The sequence below is a fragment of the Pocillopora damicornis genome, chromosome 1 (assembly GCF_964200805.1).
Source record: "Pocillopora damicornis chromosome 1, jaPocDami1.2, whole genome shotgun sequence".
Taxonomy (NCBI): domain Eukaryota; kingdom Metazoa; phylum Cnidaria; class Anthozoa; order Scleractinia; family Pocilloporidae; genus Pocillopora; species Pocillopora damicornis.
Genome location: NC_142670.1, coordinates 10,409,859 through 10,432,773, shown reverse-complemented (window position 1 = coordinate 10,432,773; position 22,915 = coordinate 10,409,859). Strand labels below are relative to the sequence as shown.

Sequence of the window (22,915 nt, the reverse complement as noted above, 5' to 3'; positions counted from 1 at the left end):
ACTATCAAATCAGTTGATAAAATTCAGTTATTTTCTAATACCGACGCAGTCTTACAGTTTCTTTGGAAACTTACCCCCTTTAGGATTTTCACTGTCTGTTTACGAGCAAGATTTAGTCGCTCAAGATTAATTGGTGTCTATTCTACCGTCTTCGAGAAGAGCCTTATCTAAAAATAAAATGATGAGAATAAAAACGTTGTTTATAGTTTGATTTATTTTCTGGTTCTAACAGGTACTTCAGAGGAATTGTAATCCTAATTAGAAATTCTTTAAAAATTGCTTTGGTAATATTTCAAATATAGATTTATTTTGAGCTCACCTCTCATGCATTGCATGGCCAGAGTTCTAAAGAACTGTTTGGTTTTGGTCTCAAAATAAAGAATTCAAAAGCTTGAAGTCAACCTTTACGCGCTCTGTGTAAATTTTATTACAAATGGGACAAAGAATAAAGAGCTCCACTGCAAAGAGAATTCTTTAGTTTTAGTTTCAAAAAAAGTATTCAAAAGTATGAATAATTTAACATGTAGGTTTAAAGTGTAAATGTTGTCACAAATTGAGCAAAGAAATTAAAGCTTTATACTGCAAACAGAATTCTTTAGCTTTAGTTTATAAAATACAGTAGTCAAAAGATTGAAGACAGGCCTTTAGTGTAACGTGTACTGAAATGCTACCATAATTCGGAATTCTTTTTAGCGTTTTGTGCAAGTTTTGATATAAATTGGACAATGAAGAAGAAGCTGTAATGCAGATGCAATTCAAGTTTTGGTTTCAAACTAAAGCTAACCTTTATGGGAAAATTTTGTCACAATTTGGACAAAGAAGAAAAGAGCTATGATACATATAGCTCTATAAGATATATATATATACACTACATACATACATATATATATATACTAGAAGTTCTCAGAGACGTTCATTACGAATGTTTCAGGTATATGGAATGTTTTGGGTTCTTCGTGAATATTCTATGGCGTTACGTTCTCGTCTGCAAGAGACGAATGTGCTGGAAATTTCTTTTGCTTGTGTATCAAATAAGTAAAACACAACGTCAAACTTTCTTCAGTGCCAAGTTCATGTCACAATTCTGCCCAATTTGGACACCAAATGATGTTTCACTTTATCCAATGAAGAATATGTAAGCGATGTTAAACGTTAGAAACTGTAAAACTGCTGCTTTTACGAAAAGTAGAAAAGCAACTTTTTAGCTGCATTTGCCATAAGATTTTAAGGCATCAAGAAACAGTTAAATTTTCGTTTTTAAAGAAAGACCCAATTTATTAAAAAACATTGCACGTTGTTCTTGACGAGATATGAGGGCCACTAAACAAACAAAGTTTTTTTGATAAGCTGAAAGTAAACACGAAAGGTAGTTAATGTGGTTAGAAGCCTCTCAATCACCCAGTTTGTAATATTCAATACATCTCCGAATACTTTTTCCAGCAACTTACTGCATACAATATGTTCTGCTCTCAACGATAAGTCTCTCTCCAACACAGCTCTAGCTTGGGTAAAATGATAATATTTATCCTGTGTTGTTCTTAAAATTACATCCACACAATCAATAATTAAAGCAGGTCACAACAGTTTTCAATACTCTCCTCTATACAAGGTCTCAACCCACCTCACTGAGGTAAGGAGCAAACTAAATTAATTTACCTGTTATCTTCCGATGGAAATATCACGTACAGGATGTGATATTTTTATAGTCCTCTTTTCGCCACTGATAAAAAAAAGTACTATTTAACCAATGTTATTGATAAATTACGTTAATGAAGATTGTAAAAAATGTTTACTCATAGAGACCTCTTGAGTAGTTAAGGCTCTTACCAAGTAGGGGGCAAAAGTATTTGAAACTGACATTGAACACTTAAGAGCAACGGTCAGGAAATATCGACCATTGAGTGGCAAGAGTTGAAAAATGAATTTCGCTTATTTTCTGACTATAAAATGCTACTAAGAATAGAAAAAATTTAATGTATTTCTTTTTCTTCCGGAGCGCTTTAATTCTGAGAAAACTGAGAAAAACGAATTTGACCCGCGACGATCCCGAAAGGTCCCGCAAGCAAGTGTGAAATTGATATTTTAAAGTGACTTTTGGTCTTCAAGGAAAAACGATTCAAAGGATCATGACACCGAATTTTGATAGAGTGAGTGCCGTACTTTCCCAGAAACTATATGACTTATCTTTATTGTTGTTCATAAATAGCAAACAACGCGCAGGAAAGTGCTGTATTTTTAAACGTGAAAAATCCCGCAAATACCTCCTTAATTCAAATGTTTTTTTCACCATGTGATATAATTCAGATTTTCCTTTTAACTATGTCATTAGAGGGATTTAAGGTTGTCCTTGATAATATGTTAGAATCAGCATGGGTTTTCTTTACAGCGCCTCACGCGAAGGTTTTGAAATGACCGTAATTCATTCAAATTTTTTTACAAAGGCTGAGTAAACAATTCTTGTTGCGTGACCATAACGTCAAGCGGAGTTTTTACACAGCAGGCCGGAATATACACGAAAGCGTACTGAAAACGATTCTGATGTGAGCTTTTCGTCCTTTTTTTATTGAAAAAAAGGTAGTCGGCCAAAGAGAGGTTTTTCAGTGTAAGATGTTTTCCCTGATAAATATCAGGATGTAATTTGATTAGCTCTCGGCTAACCTGTTTAACTTTTATACTTGTTTTTTTCGCTTCCTTTGGTTTCAGAAGAATCGGAACAGAAAGACAAAAATTATAAATGCTTTTTAAATTGATATTTTCTTCAATTGTGAGGATTCATTTTTATTATTTGTTGAAGAAATGACAGAGTTGGCTAAAGCTCGAAGCAGTTCACTAGCCGTAGTAAATTGAATTAGTCAATTAAATGCAAAGAGGGAAAATTTAATTAGCGAAGTTGGAGTGAATTTGTTTTGCCAGCTTTGTGTCATCATGGACGTTAAGTGCTCTTTTAGATCCTTAGTCGGCGGTTCTTGCTCTTATGACCCCAGAGATAGGAGCAGATCAACTGAGGTTATTACATTTCTGAACTGCGAAAGAGACATCGCGGGTCATAAGTCTTCCTTGTCAATAACTGACGTAGAAACCGAAATCGAACTTATTTTGGGAAGAGTATCTACATCCTTTTCTTCGGAGTTAGACCTTTCGGAATTAACGATTTGTCCCCGGCACCGCTCATCTCTTGGTATTGGGTGGCGTCGAGGATCGAATCTGTGCCGAGTTCCTCCGCCAATCTCGAAGCACGGCGGACAAGCCCAAAAAAACGCAAAGGCAGAAAGAGGACTTGGCAAAAGTGCATGTTATTTGATATGGAAGAAACTGGGAATTTTTATTCCAGTTGGTTCAGGTATGAATACATCATTTTTCATCTTTTTCAACCAAACAGACCAGCTCTAAAATGGCGGTCCAATCTGACACTTCAATTAAAGCACTTTGTAAGCACTTTTCTTTTTTTTTTTTTTTTGACTTTTTCAATAATTAGGTAGCCGTGACGGTCGCAAATTCAATAGCCTTTGTTCATTTACGTGCTTCTTTTCCTTTCATTATTCGAACATTTTATATTAGTGATTGTAGCAGCAAAAAGGTAAATTTAGAAGCCTTCACCGGACTCCTAAAATTACAGCTTTTTAAAGCAGATTCCCTGATGGCCTATAGATAGTTACAGGGAGACTCAGCCCCTAAAGGGTACCTTTATCAGGTTTCAGGTAAATCAAAGGGTAGGGAATTGAAGAGTTGAAGTATATGAAAGGGCAGGAAAATCTATCATTTAAGTTTTTTAAAACAGGTTCCCTTACTTGTGTAAATTAAGACAGTAGTTGTTCAGAATAGTGATTATATCGTATCAGCAAAAACCTGCATTTTCCATCGATTCACTCAACAGGTATTTGTCGCAACTGCCGGGTTAATCTTGACATGCAGAAAATAGGGGAGCTGCCCACAAAGCTTCCGGAGACCAAGAACCTTTCTTACGAGGAAACTGAGACCATCGAGACTTCTGTAAGTTCTGAACTGGCACTCAATGGAAATAGTGTTATTAACAGTGGCACCAAACAAGGCCCGCTGGGCAAAAAAGATAAAAATAAAAAAAAAATGGATAGGGACCTTATCATCACAAAGTCTGCTTGAGCAGGCCCCGTTTCCTTGCTGCCTTTCCTTAAAATGTAACGAATAGGGATAGAGAGCACAAATTAACCGATTTCGTAGACCTCAGACTGTGTGCTGGTGTCCAAGAAAACAATGCCATATGCTTATTTTGTGCCTTATACGTCAGTTTCTCCTGAGTTCCGCAGATAATGAAGAGGTTTAATACCCCGTGCATTTTATGTCGCCCTTGCGTCTGCACACAGTTGAAATTTATTCAGCGGATTTTCTATTTCTATTCTCACCAAAATCTGAGAACTTGAAGCAGTGGCAATAAGTTAAAGACCACGTAGTCCGCGATGGTACGCTGAGGCCAAATTGTTCTTTTAAGAATAAAGGGTTCAATTTAAAAAAACTGCAATTTTTGCTTCCACGTGCCCCTACCTACATACACGCATCCCTCTACCTTATACTGCAAGGGATACGAGTTCATATGATTTTCTCAAGGTTAAGGATACGGTGAATAACGCCCAGAAAAACGTTTTGGGTTTCCAATATACCATTCCGGGTTCCTTTACCACTCGCTTTAAAGTTCGTATTTATTTGTCATAATGAAAGGTATTTTATGTGATAAATTAGGCACTTTTTATCATAAATGAAGGTAGCAAAAAAGGTTTTATTTTTGGTCCATAATAAAGGCAACAAAGATCAGGAGGGATTATTGATCTTTGTCTAAGTGTTGGTTAACTTTGATAATTATGTACCCAATTAATTTTCTTTAATACAGTTTACGTTATATTTATTTTGTGTCCTTGTCTAGGGCGTGATGTGTAACCTTCCAATTGCTGCAAGTACTCCTTGTTCGGTGGTAGCACAAGACTTACTAGATCAAGAAACGTCATTATATTTACCATCAACCCTCCTAGAAGAAACCGAGACAAGCACTACAGGAATGAAGTCGGAAGAACCTATTGACCACCTTAACAGTTTCTTAAGAAGTCGAGACGTTAGTCCTATTAGGTACACCCTAAAGACACCTTGGAACGATGCCAGTGGAAGGACCAGACGACTGCATGAGCGCAAAGCCAAGAAAGCGGTTTCAGCTGTTCTTGGTGAAATAGCGCCTAATGATCCAGATCTTCTCTGGGAATCTATTATGTCCTCAAAACAGAATGAAACTGGAAATCACACTTGTTCTAGTGGTTTGGATAAAGAATTGATGTACACGCTGGCAAACTGCTACAAAAATGCAAACGAGTGGGATTCTCGCAGGCAGATATTGTCCATAATGGCGGATAAGGTTAGCTTGGCAACAATTCAACAGTGGATCCCAGGCCTAACAAGTTATCGGTTTAAGGTCGCCAGGCAGCATGCTGCAGTCCATGGCAGTGCAAAACTGGTGCCAACCAATGCACAAACGAAGTCATTCATACCTGAAGCAAAATTAGCGCATTTCCTAGACTTTATCACAAGCTCCCATGTAATTCAAGATCTTCCATTCGGAGCCAAGACAATAACATTGTCAACTAACGAGGTCATCCAAGTTCCAAATGTGGTACGGAACATGATACCTGAACGAATCGTTTGCCAGTACCAAAAATATTCTGCCGAGCATGATTTCACACCCATGAGTCGCAGTATACTGCTAAGAATTCTGCATGTTTGTTCCGCTTCGACTCGCAAGTCATTGCAAGGGTTAGATTACGTAAGCTGTTCTGGTGCGCAGGCATTTGAAGATCTTGCGAACGTTGTGCACCAGCTCGGGGAAAACGGAATGGGTCTTACATGGGCAAAAACACAAAAGGAAGCTTTAAAAGAGGCAAAGCGGTACCTCAAGACTGATTTCAAGGTAAAATAAGAAAGTGAAAAAGGGAAATAATTTTGTTGCGCGCCTGGCGTAGGTGTATCATGAATGTTACTCGACTGCCTACTACATGAGTGCTCTATAATTGGTTACTGCTCGCGTCTAGGTAGGTGAATAAGGGTGGATTCACTGTCGCATAAATTTCACGTGCATACACATATAGCTTTTAGGAGCGTAATTTAAATAGAGGCAATGTTTGAAAGGTCGCACGTAAACGTAAAAGTTGAGCGAGGTTTAGCTTTTACGTTTACTCGTGGCATTCCATGCGTTCTTCTATTTTATTCACACCCTTAACCCTACTTAGACCGGGAAGGGTTTGAAGCCCCCCTTCGCTTAAAAGTTGAATAACTTCAAAACTGCTCAAGCTTTGAGCACCAAACCTAGCGACTTTTCCTAAAAATCATCAGGGGACATTTTAAAGTCGTTTGTCACATGTACGTCAGCATTGACGTTACCATGGCAACCGAGTTTTGAGAGCCATATTACGGCATTCAGCTTCACAATACTTAGGTTCTGAAATGTTTTAGAAGATAGCATTAGATAAATGCATTACGTAAATATTCCTCAGAATTGAGGATTTGCGCACATTTTAATCACTTAGGTTCACGTATCAGAGAGTTCAAGTATTCCAGATCATTGCATCGTTTTTGCTCCCAGCGACCCTAAAGATGTTGACTACCAGGCTACATGTGCCCATGATCATAGCGACGTTTGTGGTCAGTGTAATTCCCTTGCCGTTACTATAGAGGAGATAGACAAAGCAATCAAGATGATGGCGGTGAATCTTGAACATCTTTCCAAAGGCCAAATACACGAAGAGCTCGCATTCATGACCGAGAAAGCAAAACGTGATATAATTGCCTGGAAATCTCATTTGTTGCGTTCGGTGAACCAAGATAAAGCAAGACTAGACATCCTCCGAGACTTGGACGACGCATCGGTTCTACTTGTACAAGATTGGGCCATGAAGTTTATTCCTCGAAAATATCGTGAAAGCCAACGCGATTGGTTTGGGAAACGGGGAATTCCTTGGCACGTGTCTGTCGCCATGAGAAAGGAAAGCACAAGTAATGCTGGAAAGTACGAAACCCTTACCATGTGCCATGTCTTCAGAAGCTGCAGTCAAGACAGCTGTGCGGTACTGTCCGTCATGTCTGACGTACTCAAAGATTTAAAGGACGTCATGCCACACCTACAGCGAGTATACTATTGGCAGGACAACGCCGGGTGTTACCATTGTGGTAACACAATCAGCCTTGCTCAGATGGTTGGTAAACATCACGGCGTGACTGTGAAGCGCATGGATTTTCGCGATCCTCAAGGAGGAAAAGGGGCTTGCGACAGAAGGTCCGCAGCCATAAAATCCCACATGAAGATTTACCTGAATTCCGGAAACAACATTGAAACGTCAGAAGAAATGAAAGAAGCCATTTTGTCAGCCGGTGGAATGTCCTCAGTGAGGGTGACTTCGTGTGGACCCCCAAAAGCTCCAGCTTCTTTGAACATCAAGCTTGATGGAGTGGGTTCAATTTCGAATGTACAGTACGATGACAAGGGATTGCGAGTTTGGAGAGCATACAGAATTGGCAGAGGGAAATACACTCCTTGGGATAAGCTGAACGTCTCGGAAAATTCGGAAGTTCCGTACTTAACGGACGTAAATAAGGAAGGCGTCACGGCGAGTTTTGCTCCTGGAAAATCCAAGCGTAAAGATACTGTTCCGAGACAGGAGAGCGAGGAAGATAGTTCCTGTGAAAACTCGAGTAACGAAACAGAAACGGAAACCTCCAACGCTCGTCTTTTTTCATGTCCGGAAGAGGGATGTATCAAATGTTACCAACGTTACTCGAATCTGCAGCAACACCTAGACTCCGGAAAACACACACGTTCTCTCGAACGAGAACCACTCCTAGACCAAGCTGTTTATGGATATGCGGAGAGACTGGAGGTTCAAACGGTGGGCGTTCCCTGTGTACGAAATGTTCAGGAAGTGCCAAAACAAGTGCCACTACAGTCTACTCTCCCTATGGGCTGGGCATTAAGATCATCCCAGAACCGAAGAACACGTTTTAATGTAAAGCAGAAAGAGTACCTATCCACAAAGTTCAATATTGGTGAGACCACGGGACGCAAAGCTGACCCAGTAGTTGTTGCAAAAGAAATGATGCACGCCAGAGGAAATGACGGAGAACGCTTATTCAGCAGCGATGAGTTCCTTACCAGCCAACAAATAAGCAGCTTTTTCAGTCGCCTTGCTACCCAAAAGAGTTTACTTGACAAGGATGACACAGAATAAAATGATGACGAAGCCGCGGAGTTCGAGAGTTCCCTTGAGGACCTAACAAATCAAGTACGGAGGGAAGTTTCATTACAACATCCAATCGTGTTTGACTGTCATAATATGTGTGACCTTGTTAAGCAAGGTAAACTGAACAAATTTAGCATAAAAATGCTGAAGAGATTGTGCAAGCACTTTGATTTAGACGTTAGTCATATAACAGTCAGACTGAAGAGGCCTTACGTCGACAAACTGACCACGTTTTGCAGCAACTGCTCGTGTCAACAGTAAAATGACATGATCAGGTTTTCGTGTGATTTCCCTGCTCTGACGGGAATCTTCTTGTATTGGGATGATGTTTTTCGTATTTCCCTGAACAGAGATCTTAACCTGGGAAATTGAAGGTTCTTATGGGAACGTTAGGTGGGCCTATGCCGCTGAGTCACTTACCTTTTTAAGACAAAAAAGGACATTCGTTTTGCCATCCTTATCAAGACAGGACCCAACTTGTTATCATGATGACTCATTACAGAATCCCCATCATGGCCAGAAATTGAGGACAACATGGCGCTGGAGCATGCGCATCATTTACTTTTCCCGTTCTTTAAATATGGCGACCATATAAAGGATTAATGGGGAGAAAAGAAACTTTAAGGATAAATAAAGTTAGACGAAGAATCGCTCACTTCCCCTCGTCTAAACCTTCGCAAGGCGATCGTGGCTTTCAGTCATGTTCATTTGGCAATGTGTCAAGCTCCCAAAGTTGATCCATGAGTCACCATAAAAAGATGGCTTTCCTTGCCATACGAGAGTCTGTAATATTGCCTACGCGCTTCTCTTTAAGCAAGAAAAAAGGTCATTAGATGTCGGTTTTTCCTTCCCCACGTCCTGGTTCTTGAAGGATATGTTTATCTTCATTTTTGTACGGTTTTAGAGGCCTAACTTCTTTGCTAAACCAGTTCGTTTTTTCCCTGAAATATAGAAATTCCAGAGAGTGAATCTCTGCGCCATTACTGCACGAAGCGATCGAAAAAGAAGGCATTTTGGAGACTTTTTCAAGTAACTCCTTCGATCAGCCGCCATTTTCAAAACAGAGAGGTTACCAAGCCAGAGCGACACAGGGAGCCCCGTTTTGTCACGATCGAACTATCACAGGGAAGCATCAGCAAAGGGTTGGTGCTTGTCTAATAGGGATTCAGGTTAGATTTTGCACAGCTTGGACTTTAGAACCAGTGTTAGGTTTCGCATTTATTTGTTTTTACATATGTCAAGTAGAATTAGTTGAGGCTAGAAAATTGTAAATCAACTGCACGGTAAAAAGTATACGTTCGCTTCCCCGCCATTTTGCGAATGTATAAATCCTTATTAGCTATTCAAAATCCCTAAAAATTAGCGTACGGTCAAAACCGCTGGCTGTCCTCGATTTCTGGCCATGATTCATTTAATTCACAAACCGAATCCAGTTTTTTTTTAGAGTTATAGGTAGAGTTAGATTTCAAAAATGTTTGGTATTTTGCATTCAGACTGCGCACCGCAACGTTTACCCTGTTTAATGCTTCCCATATAGGAAGACCCCTGTCATATCCTCTTCAGCGGCACATTCCTGTTAACAACAAAATAAGAGAGTGCTCTTCGGACCAAAATTAATTGCTTAAGTTGTTATCTGCTTCATAAATACATGTAGAATTGTCAATATGATGATCCGTCGAGACGCCTTATTATCTTCGTAGGAGACCATTAGCTAGCGTAATTTCCCTAACCGATTTTGACGAGGCAGAGCAGAAAATTGTTTCGAGGTTTTGAAACAGGGGGTACATTTGTGTCTTATGTGTTACGCTGTTTTTCCACCGAGAAGTCAATTTTTGTGCAGTATTTCACAATAGTGGCTAAAAACATAGGTGCAGCACAAGTTGCGTGCTTAAAATGGTTGATAACAAATATTTCGCATTATTTCCTTTTTTTTTTGCTCGTCTTTTAAAGTGAAAGAATGAAGTTGTATAGAGTAAGATTCGGATATGGTTTTCTAGGAGCCGATACTCGACTCCTGTATCCTGGTAATGGCATAAGTAGTTTTGTTCAGAGAAGTTCAAAAATAAAACCGCAACGTTTTTAGAGTCTTTTTAGCGATTATTATGTCGTCGATTTATTCCATGAAAGACTATTTTTCTGGCTGCCCTGATCCCCTCCCCGTCCCCCACCTCACAGCTTGCGCTTTGCGCATATAATTTCCATATTCGCCGTCGCGCAACTGATGTCAAGACATAACCTTGAATCAGGAGCCCCTTCTGGTTTGAATCTTTTACCTTTCTGTTTAATTGTCTAGGACGATCGATTTTTTCTTCCTCAAAACACTGTTCTCATACGCCGTCAAGAAATGCATTGTTAATATTGTGATTCCGTGACTGATCGACTCCCAAATATCACGTTTAGTCACGAAACAATTCGTCACGCCGAGTCTCCGGTCGATAGAGTTTAGCGTTTCAAAATGGCTAAAATTCACCCAGTTTGGCTTTTCTATCTCACTCTTTAAGTAGAAACGCAACTTTGCAACTGTTAAACCTACAAGGATTAAGAAAAATGAGTATTTGGGGATCAAATATCCAGTTTCATGGATTTCGAAACTGGAAGTGTTTACACAATTACCGACGACCCACCATGAAAATTCCTTAACTTCGATACCGCCTTATAGAGATTTCCTTCAATAACCCAAGCTAATTCGCAGGTATGTTTTAGATGTATGTCTAAATGTGGGATTTAACTAGAATGAAGTCAATTTGGAGTTATACCACATGTGCAATATTGCCGTCGAAAATCAATAACAAAACGGAGTTTTTGTTATCCATAAAACCTATTCCTCATTTTTGAATAATTTCTGCTCGGTGAGTGTCGCTTTTGCTCTGAAAGAATCTTCTAGTAAAAGAAGAACAGTGATTCTGTTGAAATAAAGTGTCCAAATTTCTCCGTGCGATTTTGTTTGCGAACGAGAGGCAAGTTGATGTATGCAAATTTCACGTAAATGATTAGCCAATTTTGTGACTCCGACCACAAAAACGGATGTTCTAATTTTTCTAAAAAATAAAAAGCTTTTGACGGGAACAATCCACATCAGGTATCTTATCTACCTAAAAGCTATTCATGGACAAAAAACGAAAGAAAGCGATTTTTCAACTCTTGCCACGAAATTAAGATTTTGGTCGATATTTCCTGACCGTCGCTCTTAAGCACTAAAACACTTCCTTGTTTTGAATACTAAACAACTTACCGCTCAGGTCAGATTTTTTTCCTTAACTTACAAGATACATTAGGACTATCCATTATAAAGTGAAGCTGTTTGGTGCTAATAATATGCAATCAGACTGCATAAAAAATTCTCACTATTTATAATTAATAAATAAAAGTTCTTTCCGATTCCCTGACGTGGAACCCGAAGCGTGCGCGAAGCGTTCTCACTACGCATTTCCGTAACGCATTAAATTTGGGAACTTATTAAGCCGAAAACTCGGTCGAAATGTCAACGCACGTTGGCGAGAGCAAGAACCACTTTTAGCATGCGCAACAAGCTGCTTTGAGTGCGTGTGAATTCTAAAGATAACAAGGGGAAGAAAAAGGAAAAAATTACACTAAACTCAAGAACTTTTAAGAAGGGTGGATTCATTTAATACCTTTTTTTAGGTCCCATTTTGATGGGGATGATTATTTCAGAAGCCCAGATGAAAAGGCGGGGGATAGGCTGAAAAAAACAATAGGAATGCCCGGTTTAATTTTTATTGCTGATATGTCCTTGTCCTGACTAAAATCTTCTCGCACAAACATATGATGACCAAAGGCTGGCAAAAGTTTTCGATTTTCTGCGATAAAAACGTAGCTCGAATACATGTAATGTTTACCTCTAGAGTGCTGCAAATCTAGATGTGGCTAAAACACTATTTTACTTTTCAAGTCACTTTACTTGTGCTGTTGAGTTTTTTGTTTTTTTTTTTCGGAATACATTCAGCATGTTGTCTCTAAGCTATTCCGAAGCATTGAAGTTACAAGAACAACTTTACTTTTCACAATTTGATGGTAATTGCCGATGTGAGCAGTCCCTCTCCAAAGAGTTATTGAGAAAAATTTCGCGCAATTTATAAATTGCTCGAAAAAAAAGCACGTCGATATTACTGAAGATGATTATAAAATACTTAATATCCTAAAGTATGGACGAAATCATTCACTTCATGGTAATAATACTCAGTGTCACGTATCTCAGTTAGTGTGTGCGCTATGATCAGTCAATTAAGTGGGCCGTATTCAATAGTACGGCCCTCTAAATTTAAAAGTTGTTTGAATATTAAATATCTCCCTATAATTTCACTCATGAATAACTATCAGGGTCACAGGAATAAAGGAAATGATCCCCAACTAAAGAAGCTCTTAATTTTTTAACAAATTCTCCTTTTCAGAACCTTAAGAATTATACAGAGACCAGTATGGAGATATACTGATAAATAGACTGATATACAGATGTAGATATATATAGATGCAGATATATAGATATATGTGTATAAGGAATAAACTACAAATCACAGTTCATAAAATTTTTAAAAGAATTGATAATTGCATGACCAAAACTTCAGTTATAAAGTACCATAAACTCTTCCCCTACTGTTTGAACCTGAATTATAATAAATGTCTTTTCATCTTTGCTTCGCGCTTGGGCCATAAGACCGTGCGGGACAACGAGGTTCCATATACAGACCAACGAGGTAAGTCGTATTTTTTTTACATCTCTGGGTTCAAATGAAGGGTGGAAGATATCAATTCAAACAAACTTTTTGAATTTAGCGGGAAATTTAGTGCAATTGGGTGCGCTATTTTGACCAATCATAGCACATGTACCAACTGACTGATATGATGAGGGGTATTCATTCTAGCATTTCTATGGCACACAATCTAAAAAAAAGAGACGGGAGGTAAAATCGATCTAGAGCCGTGCATCTTTTCCACCAACGAGAGGCCATTTTTCAGATATCTCAAATTGGAAACATTACCCAGTAACTCAATAAAAAGTTATATCAATGAAACCGTCACCGACTGACTCCGAAATGAATCCGCTCTCACCGTCCGTAACTTCATTGGGTGTAATTTAAGGGAGTTACCGTAGAGAGGGAGGGGAGGGTGATTCTGGTTGGTGTTCGATTGACTTCCTTTAACATAGAAAATGATAATTAATTGGGATGATAAAACAAATCTGCCAAATTTCTGTTTAAGCCATTACATGGGGTATCAGGATTTTATTTTGTGCTTGAAGATTTTCAGACTTGAATACCGTGGTACAGCACACACTGAATAATCCAGTCCACGCAAGGTTCATTCGCTTTTATCTTGTCACTTTTGCTTATTTCCCTTGTATGAGGGTTGAGGTGTTTGCGCAGTGAATACAGAATCATCTCGAGTGATTTTTTTTTCCTCGAAAAAATTACCGTTTCCAGGAGCTATGAAATACATTTTTTTTCATCTTCCTTGGTTCATTAGCGAGAAGTTAGGTCTTGGGTGCTTATTAGAAAGAAAGAAAGTCTTGGTTTTTAGAAGCGAGGTTGCCAATTTAACAAAAACCCTTTATGGCCCACACGGTAACGTGTGTTGAAATGCCTAATTACGGCCTTGAAAACCTCCAGCAAATCTCAGAATTATACGGATATGACTCTCTTAACCTGCTGAGTTGTTGAACTACGCGAGAAACTTTGGAAACGCAGCCAAGGAAGGATTAGAGAGGACAAACCATTGGGCAGCCTACTATAGTCTCGGTATGCTGTGCTCGAACGTACTATGGTCCTGTCAGCCATATCAGTAATTTAACCATTACCACCTGTACCGATGGCACCACCAAGCGTACAGAAGATGAGGGACTAGGCGCAAACATTTGGTGCTGCAGTGCGTCAGCGTTCTGTCAGACAGGAGAGCTGGAACTCTCTCATCGTACCTCTATCAGAGAGAAATTCAGCCGGGTGAGCCGGTCAGCCTTGTACGCTCTGAACTCGAGAGGAAGATGGGATGTCAGAGTACGATTCCCCAAGCAGTGATGAAGAATCGGCCGACAAGGAGACCGCATATGATGTTGACGAGATTCCATCTTTAGAACGAGAGGCGAATTTTCTCCTCAGAAGAGTTTCTCGCCTCAGAAGAAGTATTCTCTTCAACAGCAGCTGATTTTTCTTTATTTTCCTTGTTATAGAACTATGGGATTGGCGTCACCTTTTGTTTATTTATGCTTTTGTTGACATTGCCATTCGTTTCTTTAATACTGACCTGTCTTTACTAATACGCTTTTCCGTGATCGAAGTTAAACAGAAGGAAGTCGTGACTGTGACTAGCGTACGTTATTCGTGCAAAACTTCGAAAACTTCTAAAACGAACAGTAACACCGTTTTAGTGAAAAAAACTTAAGCCTGACAGTGAGCAAAGATTTCAACGGATCAATACTGGTTGAGAAAATCATCACTCACCGAAAAGGCCCCTTTAATGACTAAAAAATATATGAAAATCATATATACCAGTATGTGAACTGCGGTTGAAGAAAGGATTATGAAAGTGATCCTCGCAGTTATGAATACTACTTAAATAGCAGTAAAAATAAGACCTGAGAAAAATTCAGGCCCGTGCGGGATTAGAACCCATCACCTTTGCGATACCGGTGCAGCGTTCTACACACTGAGCTGGTCATTCTCTTGGTTTTAAATAAACCCCATAAGTGGTGAGTTAAATGATTGCAAATATATGAAAATCATATAAATATGAACCGAGGTTAAAGAAACAAATATGAAAGCGATCCCTGCAGTTAAGAATATCACTTAACTAGTAGGCCCTTTTAAGTTGAGGTATTGGACTAGGTAAAAAAATTATGAACGGGATCGGGATTCACCGGTATAATCCATCGGGATCACGGGATTGAGAGAAAATTTTAGTCGGAATCACGGGATTGAAGAAACCTATTGGAGACCCTCTTGTCTAATGTACGTAGAAAACCTCGAAATAGATTACTCGCTAAAATGGGTTCTCTTCAACGTAGTAAGCGGTCAGATAACAGGCAATGTACTGTGGAAGTAAGGTGAGGTATTTTTTGTGAGAATTTGACGGAAAATTTGAGAAAAAGATGCAAACCTCTCGATTCTGAGCTTGTTGTGCCAAAGGTTGGTCCTGAGCTTGCTGCGCCACGGCAGGTTCGCCTTGAGCAGGTTGAGGATTTTGAACAACTTGAGCTATCGCTCCACCGGCAACGGCTTGGGGAACTTGTTCCGCCATGTCGGATTGATCCGTCGAAAAAAGTTGTAGAACGCTTCAAGCAGTACACAGCCCAAGGCCTCAAGTGAAGTGACAAGGAGTGATACAAAACAATCTACTATATCCAAAATCCCTAGGGACTAATTACCAATGCTAATTGAGTTAGCATAGTGCAACTTTTTGCATAATCATTCACTGTTTATGCGTCATGCTCTTTTCGGCATGGTAACTCCATTTAAACAGGCTCTTCATTAAGGAGTGTCCATACCGAGCTAAGCTGTCTGTTTGTCTACCATCTGTAGTTCATTTCTGTTTGTCCGCTGCAGTTGTTGTTCACACTGCTGAGAGGTAAGAATTCTTTTCAATATAGATAAGAAGTTAGCTCACTTGTAAAGCGTAGCCTCGCTAGACTCCTGCAACGTGAACAAAGATAATTCAGCTAAGAACTAACACTCCCCGCTCGAGCGAACTGAAGTCATTTCCCCTGAAGTGCTTCAGCCGTCATTTCTGTCAGTTCACTCAAACTCTCTGATATCCTCAATATTCGCTGGTTTCCCTTTGTATTCTAAGTTTTTGGGTTTTTGATCTATTACAACTGTAGCGACGCCCGTCAAATGCTGAGCACAAAGACTCAAAACGATTTTGATAAAGTAAAACAAAGGCGCGTTCAGTCGGCCTTCTGCAACAGACGGGTGAAAGTTAAACACTCTCAGTAACAGGGAAAAGGAAATCAGTGATTGTAAGTTAAGATGGCCTTAACGGGAAGTTTTGAAAGAAGATTCTCGTTAGAATGGAAAGAATAAAGCAACAACCTGTTTATGACCGTGCTGATGTCAATCAGCTCTGATCGTTAATCATTCTGTCTGGTAATTATTCAAAGTCGATTAGTTTCTCACTTTTTCACGTTAAGCAATGGAAGTGTTTGAGCTGATGACAAAATACTCGCTTAATTTCATGGATTGTACTTGATTTCATCTGACAGAAGTTAGAAACGAACTCAAAACCTCTTAAATCTGTAAACTAACCAAATTAATGCTTAATTGATTTGATCTAAATGCAGGTATGTTAGGTGTTTGATAAAATAAATTAAACCTGCTCGCTATCTACCTCCGTGATTGACAAGAGGGTTCCCTATACTTTTTACGCGAAGCATGCTTAGGCGATTTTTTTTCCTTGTGGATCGTGATTTGATTTTTCCTTATTCGAAAATCGTGATTCGTCCACTTGGCTGCTTCACTTTCTTTCGATATATCGTACCAATTCTGCACCACGCTGTAATCTATCAAATCTTCGTTGTAGGTTTCCAGGTCGTGCTTTCATCTCCCATTGTTTTGAATTCTGGAAACGGTGTATTCGAAGTCGTCTTGTTTAAACCGGAGTGAACTTGGCTAGTAGATCGCTTTATGCAAACATCCGTTGAGAAATAATCAACCAGAACTGCAGCCACCATGTTACTTGCTCCGTTCCAAGTTAAAACTAACAAATCCTATTAATTACGAAATTATTATAAGTTATACAAAGTGCGGTGTTCGTGCTTATGCTAATTGTGTGGGTGTGCGTGCTGTGATAGTGCGATGGTGACGATTACATAGAGCAAATTTCTGCGTAATCTTTCATTATTTATGCGTCATGCTCTTTTCGGCATGGTAACTCCATGTAAACAGGCCCTCGGTCGCATAACATGCGAGAAGCCTGAAGTATGTAAAAAGGCCCATAAGTAAGGAGTGTCCACACCGAGCCGAGGGGTCAGATTGTCTACCATCTGTATTTCGTTTCTGTTTGTCCGCTGCAGTTGTTGTTCACATTGCTAAGAGGTAAGAATTATGTTCAACATAGATAAGAATTTAGCTCACTTGTAAAGTGTAGCCTCGCCAGACTCCTGCAAGGCGAACATAGATAATTCAGCTAAGAACTCACACTCTCCGCTCGATCGAACTGAAGTAATTTCCCTTCAACTGCTTTAGCCGTCAGGGAAAAGGAAAACAGTGATTGTGAGTTAAGATGGCCTTAACGGGAAGTTTAGAAAGAATACTCTCGTAGAAATGGAAAGAATAAAGAAAAAAACTGTTTCTGATCGTGCTGACGTCAATCAGCTCTGATCGTTAATCATTCTGTCTGGTAATTGTTCAACGTCGATTATTTTTCAGTTTTTCACGTTGAGCAATGGAAGTGTTTGAACTGATGACAAAGTACTCGCTTAATTCCATGGATTGTACTTGATTTCATCTGAAAGAAGTTAGAAACGAATTCAAAACCTCTTAAATCTGTAAAGTAACCAAATTAATGCTTGACTGATTTGATCTAAATTAAATGCAGGTATGTCAGGTGTTTGACAAAATAAATTAAACTTGCTCGCTGTCTGCTTCAGTGATTGACAAGAGGGTCCCTTATACTTTTTACGCGAAGCATGATTAGGCGATTTTTTTTCTCTCGCGGATCGTGATTTGATTTTTTCCCAATTCGTGAATCGTGATTCGTCCACTTGGCTGCTTAATTTTTTTTCGAAATATTGTACCAATTTTGCATTACACAGTAATCTATCATATCTTTGATGTAGGTATCCAGGTCGTGCTTTTCTTCTTCCGTTGTTTTGAATTCTGGAAACGATGTGTTCGAAGTCGTCGTGGTTTAAACCGGAGAGAACTAGGCCAGTAGATCGCTATATGCAAATATTCCTTGAGAAATAATTAACCAGAACCGCTGCCACCATGTTACTTGCTCAATTCCATGTTAGAACTAACAACTTTTATTCATTGCGAAATCTTTATAACTTATACAAAGTGCGATGTTCGTGCTTATGCTAATCGCATGGGTGTGCGCGCTGTGCGAGTGCGATGGTGAATATTACATAGTGCAACCTTTTGCATAATCAGTCATAATTTATGCGTTATGCTCTTTTCGGCATGGTAACTCCATGTAAAACAGGCCCTTAGTCGCGTGACGTTTCAGAAGCCTGAAGTATTTTGTGGAAGTTAATTAAGGAGTGTCCATACCGATCCGAGATTGTCTACAGTCCTTATTTGATTGCTGGTTGTTCGCTGCACTTGTTAGTTGGTAAGAATTATGTTCAATATAGATAAGAGTTTAGCTCACTTGTAAAGTGTAGCCTTGCGAGACTCCTGCAACGCGAACATAGATAATCCAGCTAAGAACTAACACTCTCCGCTCGATCGAACTGAAGTAATTTCCCTTGAAGTGCTTCAGCCGTCATTTCTGTCAGTTCGCTCAAACTCTCTGATATCCTCAGTATTCACTGGTTTCCCTTTGTATTTTAAGTTATGGGTTTTTGATATATTACAACTTTTGCGACGCCCGTCAAATGCAGAGCACAAAGACAAAACGATTTTGATAAAGTAAAACAAAAACTTTCAGTCGGCCTTCTGCAACAGACGGGTTTAAGTGAAACACTCTCAGCGATAGGGAAAAGGAAATCAGTGATTGTAAGTTAAGATGGCCTTAACGGGAAGTTTTGAGAGAAGATTCTCGTTGGAATGGAAAGAATGAAGCAACAAACTGTTTATGACTGTGCTGATGTCAATCAGCTCTGATCGTTAATCATTCTGTCTGGTAGTTATTCAAAGTCGATTAGTTTCTCAGTTTTTCACGTTAAGCAATAGAAGTGTTTGAGCTAATGACAAAATACTCGCTTAATTCCACGGATTGTACCTAATTTCATCTGACAGAAGTTAGAAACGAACTCAAAACCTCTTAAATCTGTAAATTAACCAAATCAATGCTTGATTGATTTGGTTCAAATACAGGTATGTCAGGTGTTTGATAAAATAAATTTAACTTGCTCGCTATCTGCCTCCGTGATTGACAAGAGGGTTCCCTATACTTTTTACGCAAAGCATCCCTGGGCAATTTTTTCCTGGTGGATCGTGATTTGATTTTTTCCTTATTCGTGAATCGTGATTCGTCCACTTGGCTGCTTCACTTTCTTTCGATGTTTCGTACTAATTCTGCACTACGCAGTAATCTATCAAAACTTCGATGTAGGTTTCCAGGTGTGCTTTTCATCTCCCGTTGTTTTGAATTCTGGAAATAGTGTGTTCGAAGTCATCTTGGTTTAAACCGGAGAAAACTTGGCTTGTAGATCGCTATATGCAAATATCCGTTGAGAAATAATCAACCAGAACCGCTTCCACCATGTTACTTGCTTAGTTCCATGTTATGACTGATAAATTCATTACGAAATCATTATAATGTATACAGAGTGCGGTGCTTGTGCTTATGCTAATTGCATAGTTGTGCGTGCTGTGCGAGTACGAAGGTGACAAATAAATAGTGCAACTTTTTGCATAATCAGTCATAATTTATGCGTTATGCTCTTTTCGGCATGGTAACTCCCTATAAACAGGCCCTTAGTCGCGTGACGTTTCAGAAGCCTGAAGTATTTTGTGGAAGTTAATTAAGGAGTGTCCCTACTGATCCGAGCAGTTAGATTGTCTTCAATCCGTATTTGATTGCCGTTTGTTCTCTGCACTTGTTACTTGCTTTGCTAACATGTAAGAATTATGTTCAATATACATAAGAATTTAGCTCATTTGTAAAGTGTAGCCTCACTAGATTCCTGCAAATCGAACGTAGATAATTCAGCTAAGAACTCACACTCTCCGCTCGATCGAACTGAAGTCATTTCCCCTGAAGTGCTTCAGCCGTCATTTCTGTCAGTTCACTCACTCTCTGATATCTTCAATATTCGCTGGTTTCCCTTTGTATTTCAAGTTATGGGTTTTTGATATATTACAACTTTAGAGACGCCTGTCAAATGCAGAGCACAAAGACAAAACGATTTTGATAAAGTAAAACAAAGACGCGTTCAGTCGGCCTTCTGAAACTGACGGGTTAAAGTTATACACTCTCAGCAACAGGGAAAAGGAAAACAGTGATTGTGAGTAAAGATGGCCTTAACGGAAAGTTTTGATAGAAGATTCTCATAGGAATGGAAAGAGTTAGGGGACAAACTATTTCTGCTAGTGCTGACGTCAATCAGCTCTGATCTTTAATCATTCTGTCTGGTAGTTGTTCAACGTCGATTAGTTTTCAGTTTTTCACGTTTAGCAATGGAAGTGTTTGAACTGATGACAAAATACTCGCTTAATTCCATGGAGTGTACTTGATTTCATCTGGCAGAAGTTAGAAACGAACTCAAAACCTCTTAAATCTGTTAAGTAACCAAATTAATGCATGATCTAAATGCAGGTATGTCAGGTATTTGATGAAATAAATAAAACTTGCCCGCTGTCTGCTTCCGTGATTGACAAGAGGACCCCTTTACTTTTTACGTGAAGCATGCTTGGGCGAGTTATTTTTCCTCGTGTATCGTGATCTGAATTTTTCCTTATTCCTGAGTCGTGATTAGAGATAATAAGATTTTTTCATGTTCGCGTGAAGTAATTGTTTTTTATTTAAACGTGACTCGAGTGTGAAGAACTGAATTAAACGTGACTCGTGAACCATTTTGTTTTCCGTGATGAATTCCCGGCTTTTTAATTGTTTTGAAAATGAATTGTTCGAGAACGGTTGTGGTTTAGTTTTGACCTGGGTTTGAACAGGACATGAACTTTATATGGATCAATAAAAGTCATAAACCAGACCTCTAATGTTCCTTGAACAAATAATGTAAGACATTCTTTCATCATTCGTTATTTAAAACTCGTCAAGACTAGGAAAATTGAAAATTTAGTTAGGGAATTCGGCTTTTTACTTTCATGTGAAATGTCTCAAATGCATGAGCGTGAAAAAACTTTGATATTTTTGTGACGTGTGAAAAGGCCAAATATTCTTATGTGAATGAGTTTATCAAAGGGGTATGGCTGGCGAAACTCTGACAATGAAAAGATACATGCAATTCAAATTCTTAGAAACCTTTGAGCTCAGTTGTTTGCGATTCATTAACAATCGTTCTCAGTAAGATGTATAAGTAACCACATCATACTTTTAATGTGCATTTCAAGCCAAAAAATTTCAATTCCAGTATTAAATGGCCAGTTGTCTCTTGTACTTTCCTGTACATATTCAATAATTTCGATCATTATACATAAGATTTACAATGAAAGAGCTGATTGGTAATGAGCATTCAATCAATATACAATAGTTGGGTGAAGTTGACATGATAAAATGCAATATCTGAGGCTTATACTGCATTTATCTTCTCGAGATCAATGTCTGCCTAGTTTCCAAGACCTTAGAGTTTAGTGTTCTCAACCTTTTTCAAACCTAGAGAGATGCTCAAAATAGCTCAATACCTCTAAAAAAATTGTAATAAAACAATTATTTAATTCAGTTTTTGATATCATGCTCAACCTCATTCAATAATCGCTTATTACTCTAGCGTCAAGACCATGGATAGACCATGGTCATCCATGTTCCTGCCATGGTTGTTCAGAGGACTTCCTGATCTCCAATTCTGTTTGTAATAATACTCTTGATTAACAAACCAGACAACTGTTATCAATTAATTACAATATAATAAAATCTGAGAAAGAAACTATAGACATCCATTATACATTTTCATAAAAAACAACAACAACAACAATTAAATCGGCAAAATGCAGGACAACAGTGTGTGCACATCACACATTCTGTCCCCTTCCACAGGCATGACATGATAATTGTCCCTTTAATGGTCCTATAACATGGTCCAATTACAAGCATGACACATACACTGTACTATAAGTGCTCAAATTGGGCTGATGATAACCAATCATGTTCAAGAATTTTGTGATAGTTTTGATTAACAGATGGAAAGTTATATTTTCAGATGAAAGTTTTTCTTCCTCAACATTTTTTAATTCTGATATTTGCAAATTATTGAGCCCTGAAAAGGAAGTAAGGATTTTTTTTATTGCACTAAAACAGGGTAGCCTATTTAAAGATTCATGGTTTTTAAAATTGTTGAATTTTTTTTTTGCAAGTCAACCCTGAGTTTTTTAATCATTACTTGTTTGTTTGAAAAAGAAACAAATGCATTCACTCCCAAGATCTCTTTAGTAATTCTCCTTACTGTTTGCCATACCATTCTTATGATGTAAGTTTGGAGAATTTGGTATTGGATCATCTAATAATCCTCTAACTGATATTTTCCTTTGTTCATATCACTAACAATATCTGCTTGATGTTGTGTTAATATTTTGTAAGGAGAATTCCTGTATTGGTCACTCATGTAAGGTGAAGGGTTGAATAAATATGTTATACATGAGTTTTGATGTTGGTTAATGATTGCAGTTGTAAAATTTTTAACTTGAATTCATTTAGCTGAAAATTAAATATTCAAGAAACCAGGCACAATTTGTAAAGGTTTGGAGACAGTCCTTGATAGATTTGTTAATTAATGAAGAATCTTAATTTATTTTACAGTCAACTCTCTGCTAATGGACACTCTCGTAGGTGGCCAGTTCTAATTATGGACACTTTTTTCAATTCCTCATTTTTCTGCT

The 22,915-nt window shown here is 38.6% G+C and overlaps 2 protein-coding genes across 3 annotated transcripts in view; both read left to right on the top strand.

Moving 5' to 3' along the window:
• Nucleotides 1–2,848: 2,848 nt before the first annotated feature.
• Nucleotides 2,849–10,284, top strand: LOC149051905 (uncharacterized). Of its 2 annotated transcripts, none has more exons than XM_089198738.1 (5): nt 2,849–3,340; nt 3,875–3,990; nt 4,895–5,923; nt 6,540–8,361; nt 9,199–10,284. In XM_089198738.1, exons 1-4 carry the CDS (start codon nt 2,926–2,928, stop codon nt 8,232–8,234), a joined length of 3,255 nt encoding a protein of 1,084 aa, XP_089054864.1. In that variant the 5' UTR covers nt 2,849–2,925; the 3' UTR covers nt 8,235–8,361; nt 9,199–10,284. The 2 variants fall into 2 exon arrangements, with proteins under 2 accessions (XP_089054864.1, XP_089054913.1); XM_089198787.1 differs by having other exon boundaries at nt 6,540–8,288; nt 9,199–9,341.
• Nucleotides 10,285–15,720: 5,436 nt separating this feature from the next.
• Nucleotides 15,721–22,915, top strand: part of LOC149051899 (uncharacterized) — an 80,264-nt gene continuing 73,069 nt past the window's right edge. Inside the window, exon 1 of the mRNA XM_089197478.1 lies at nt 15,721–15,821. The gene's annotated coding sequence lies outside the window, so the exon portion shown is untranslated. The remainder of the gene's footprint in view (nt 15,822–22,915) is intronic.

Coding starts and splice junctions, on each gene's coding strand:
- LOC149051905 (XM_089198738.1), top strand. CDS start 2,926: ATGGACGTTAAGTGCTCTTTTAGATCCTTAGTCGGCGGTTCTTGCTCT. Junction 3,341..3,874: donor TTTTATTCCAGTTGGTTCAG/GTATGAATACAT, acceptor TTCACTCAACAG/GTATTTGTCGCAACTGCCGG. Junction 3,991..4,894: donor CTGAGACCATCGAGACTTCT/GTAAGTTCTGAA, acceptor GTCCTTGTCTAG/GGCGTGATGTGTAACCTTCC.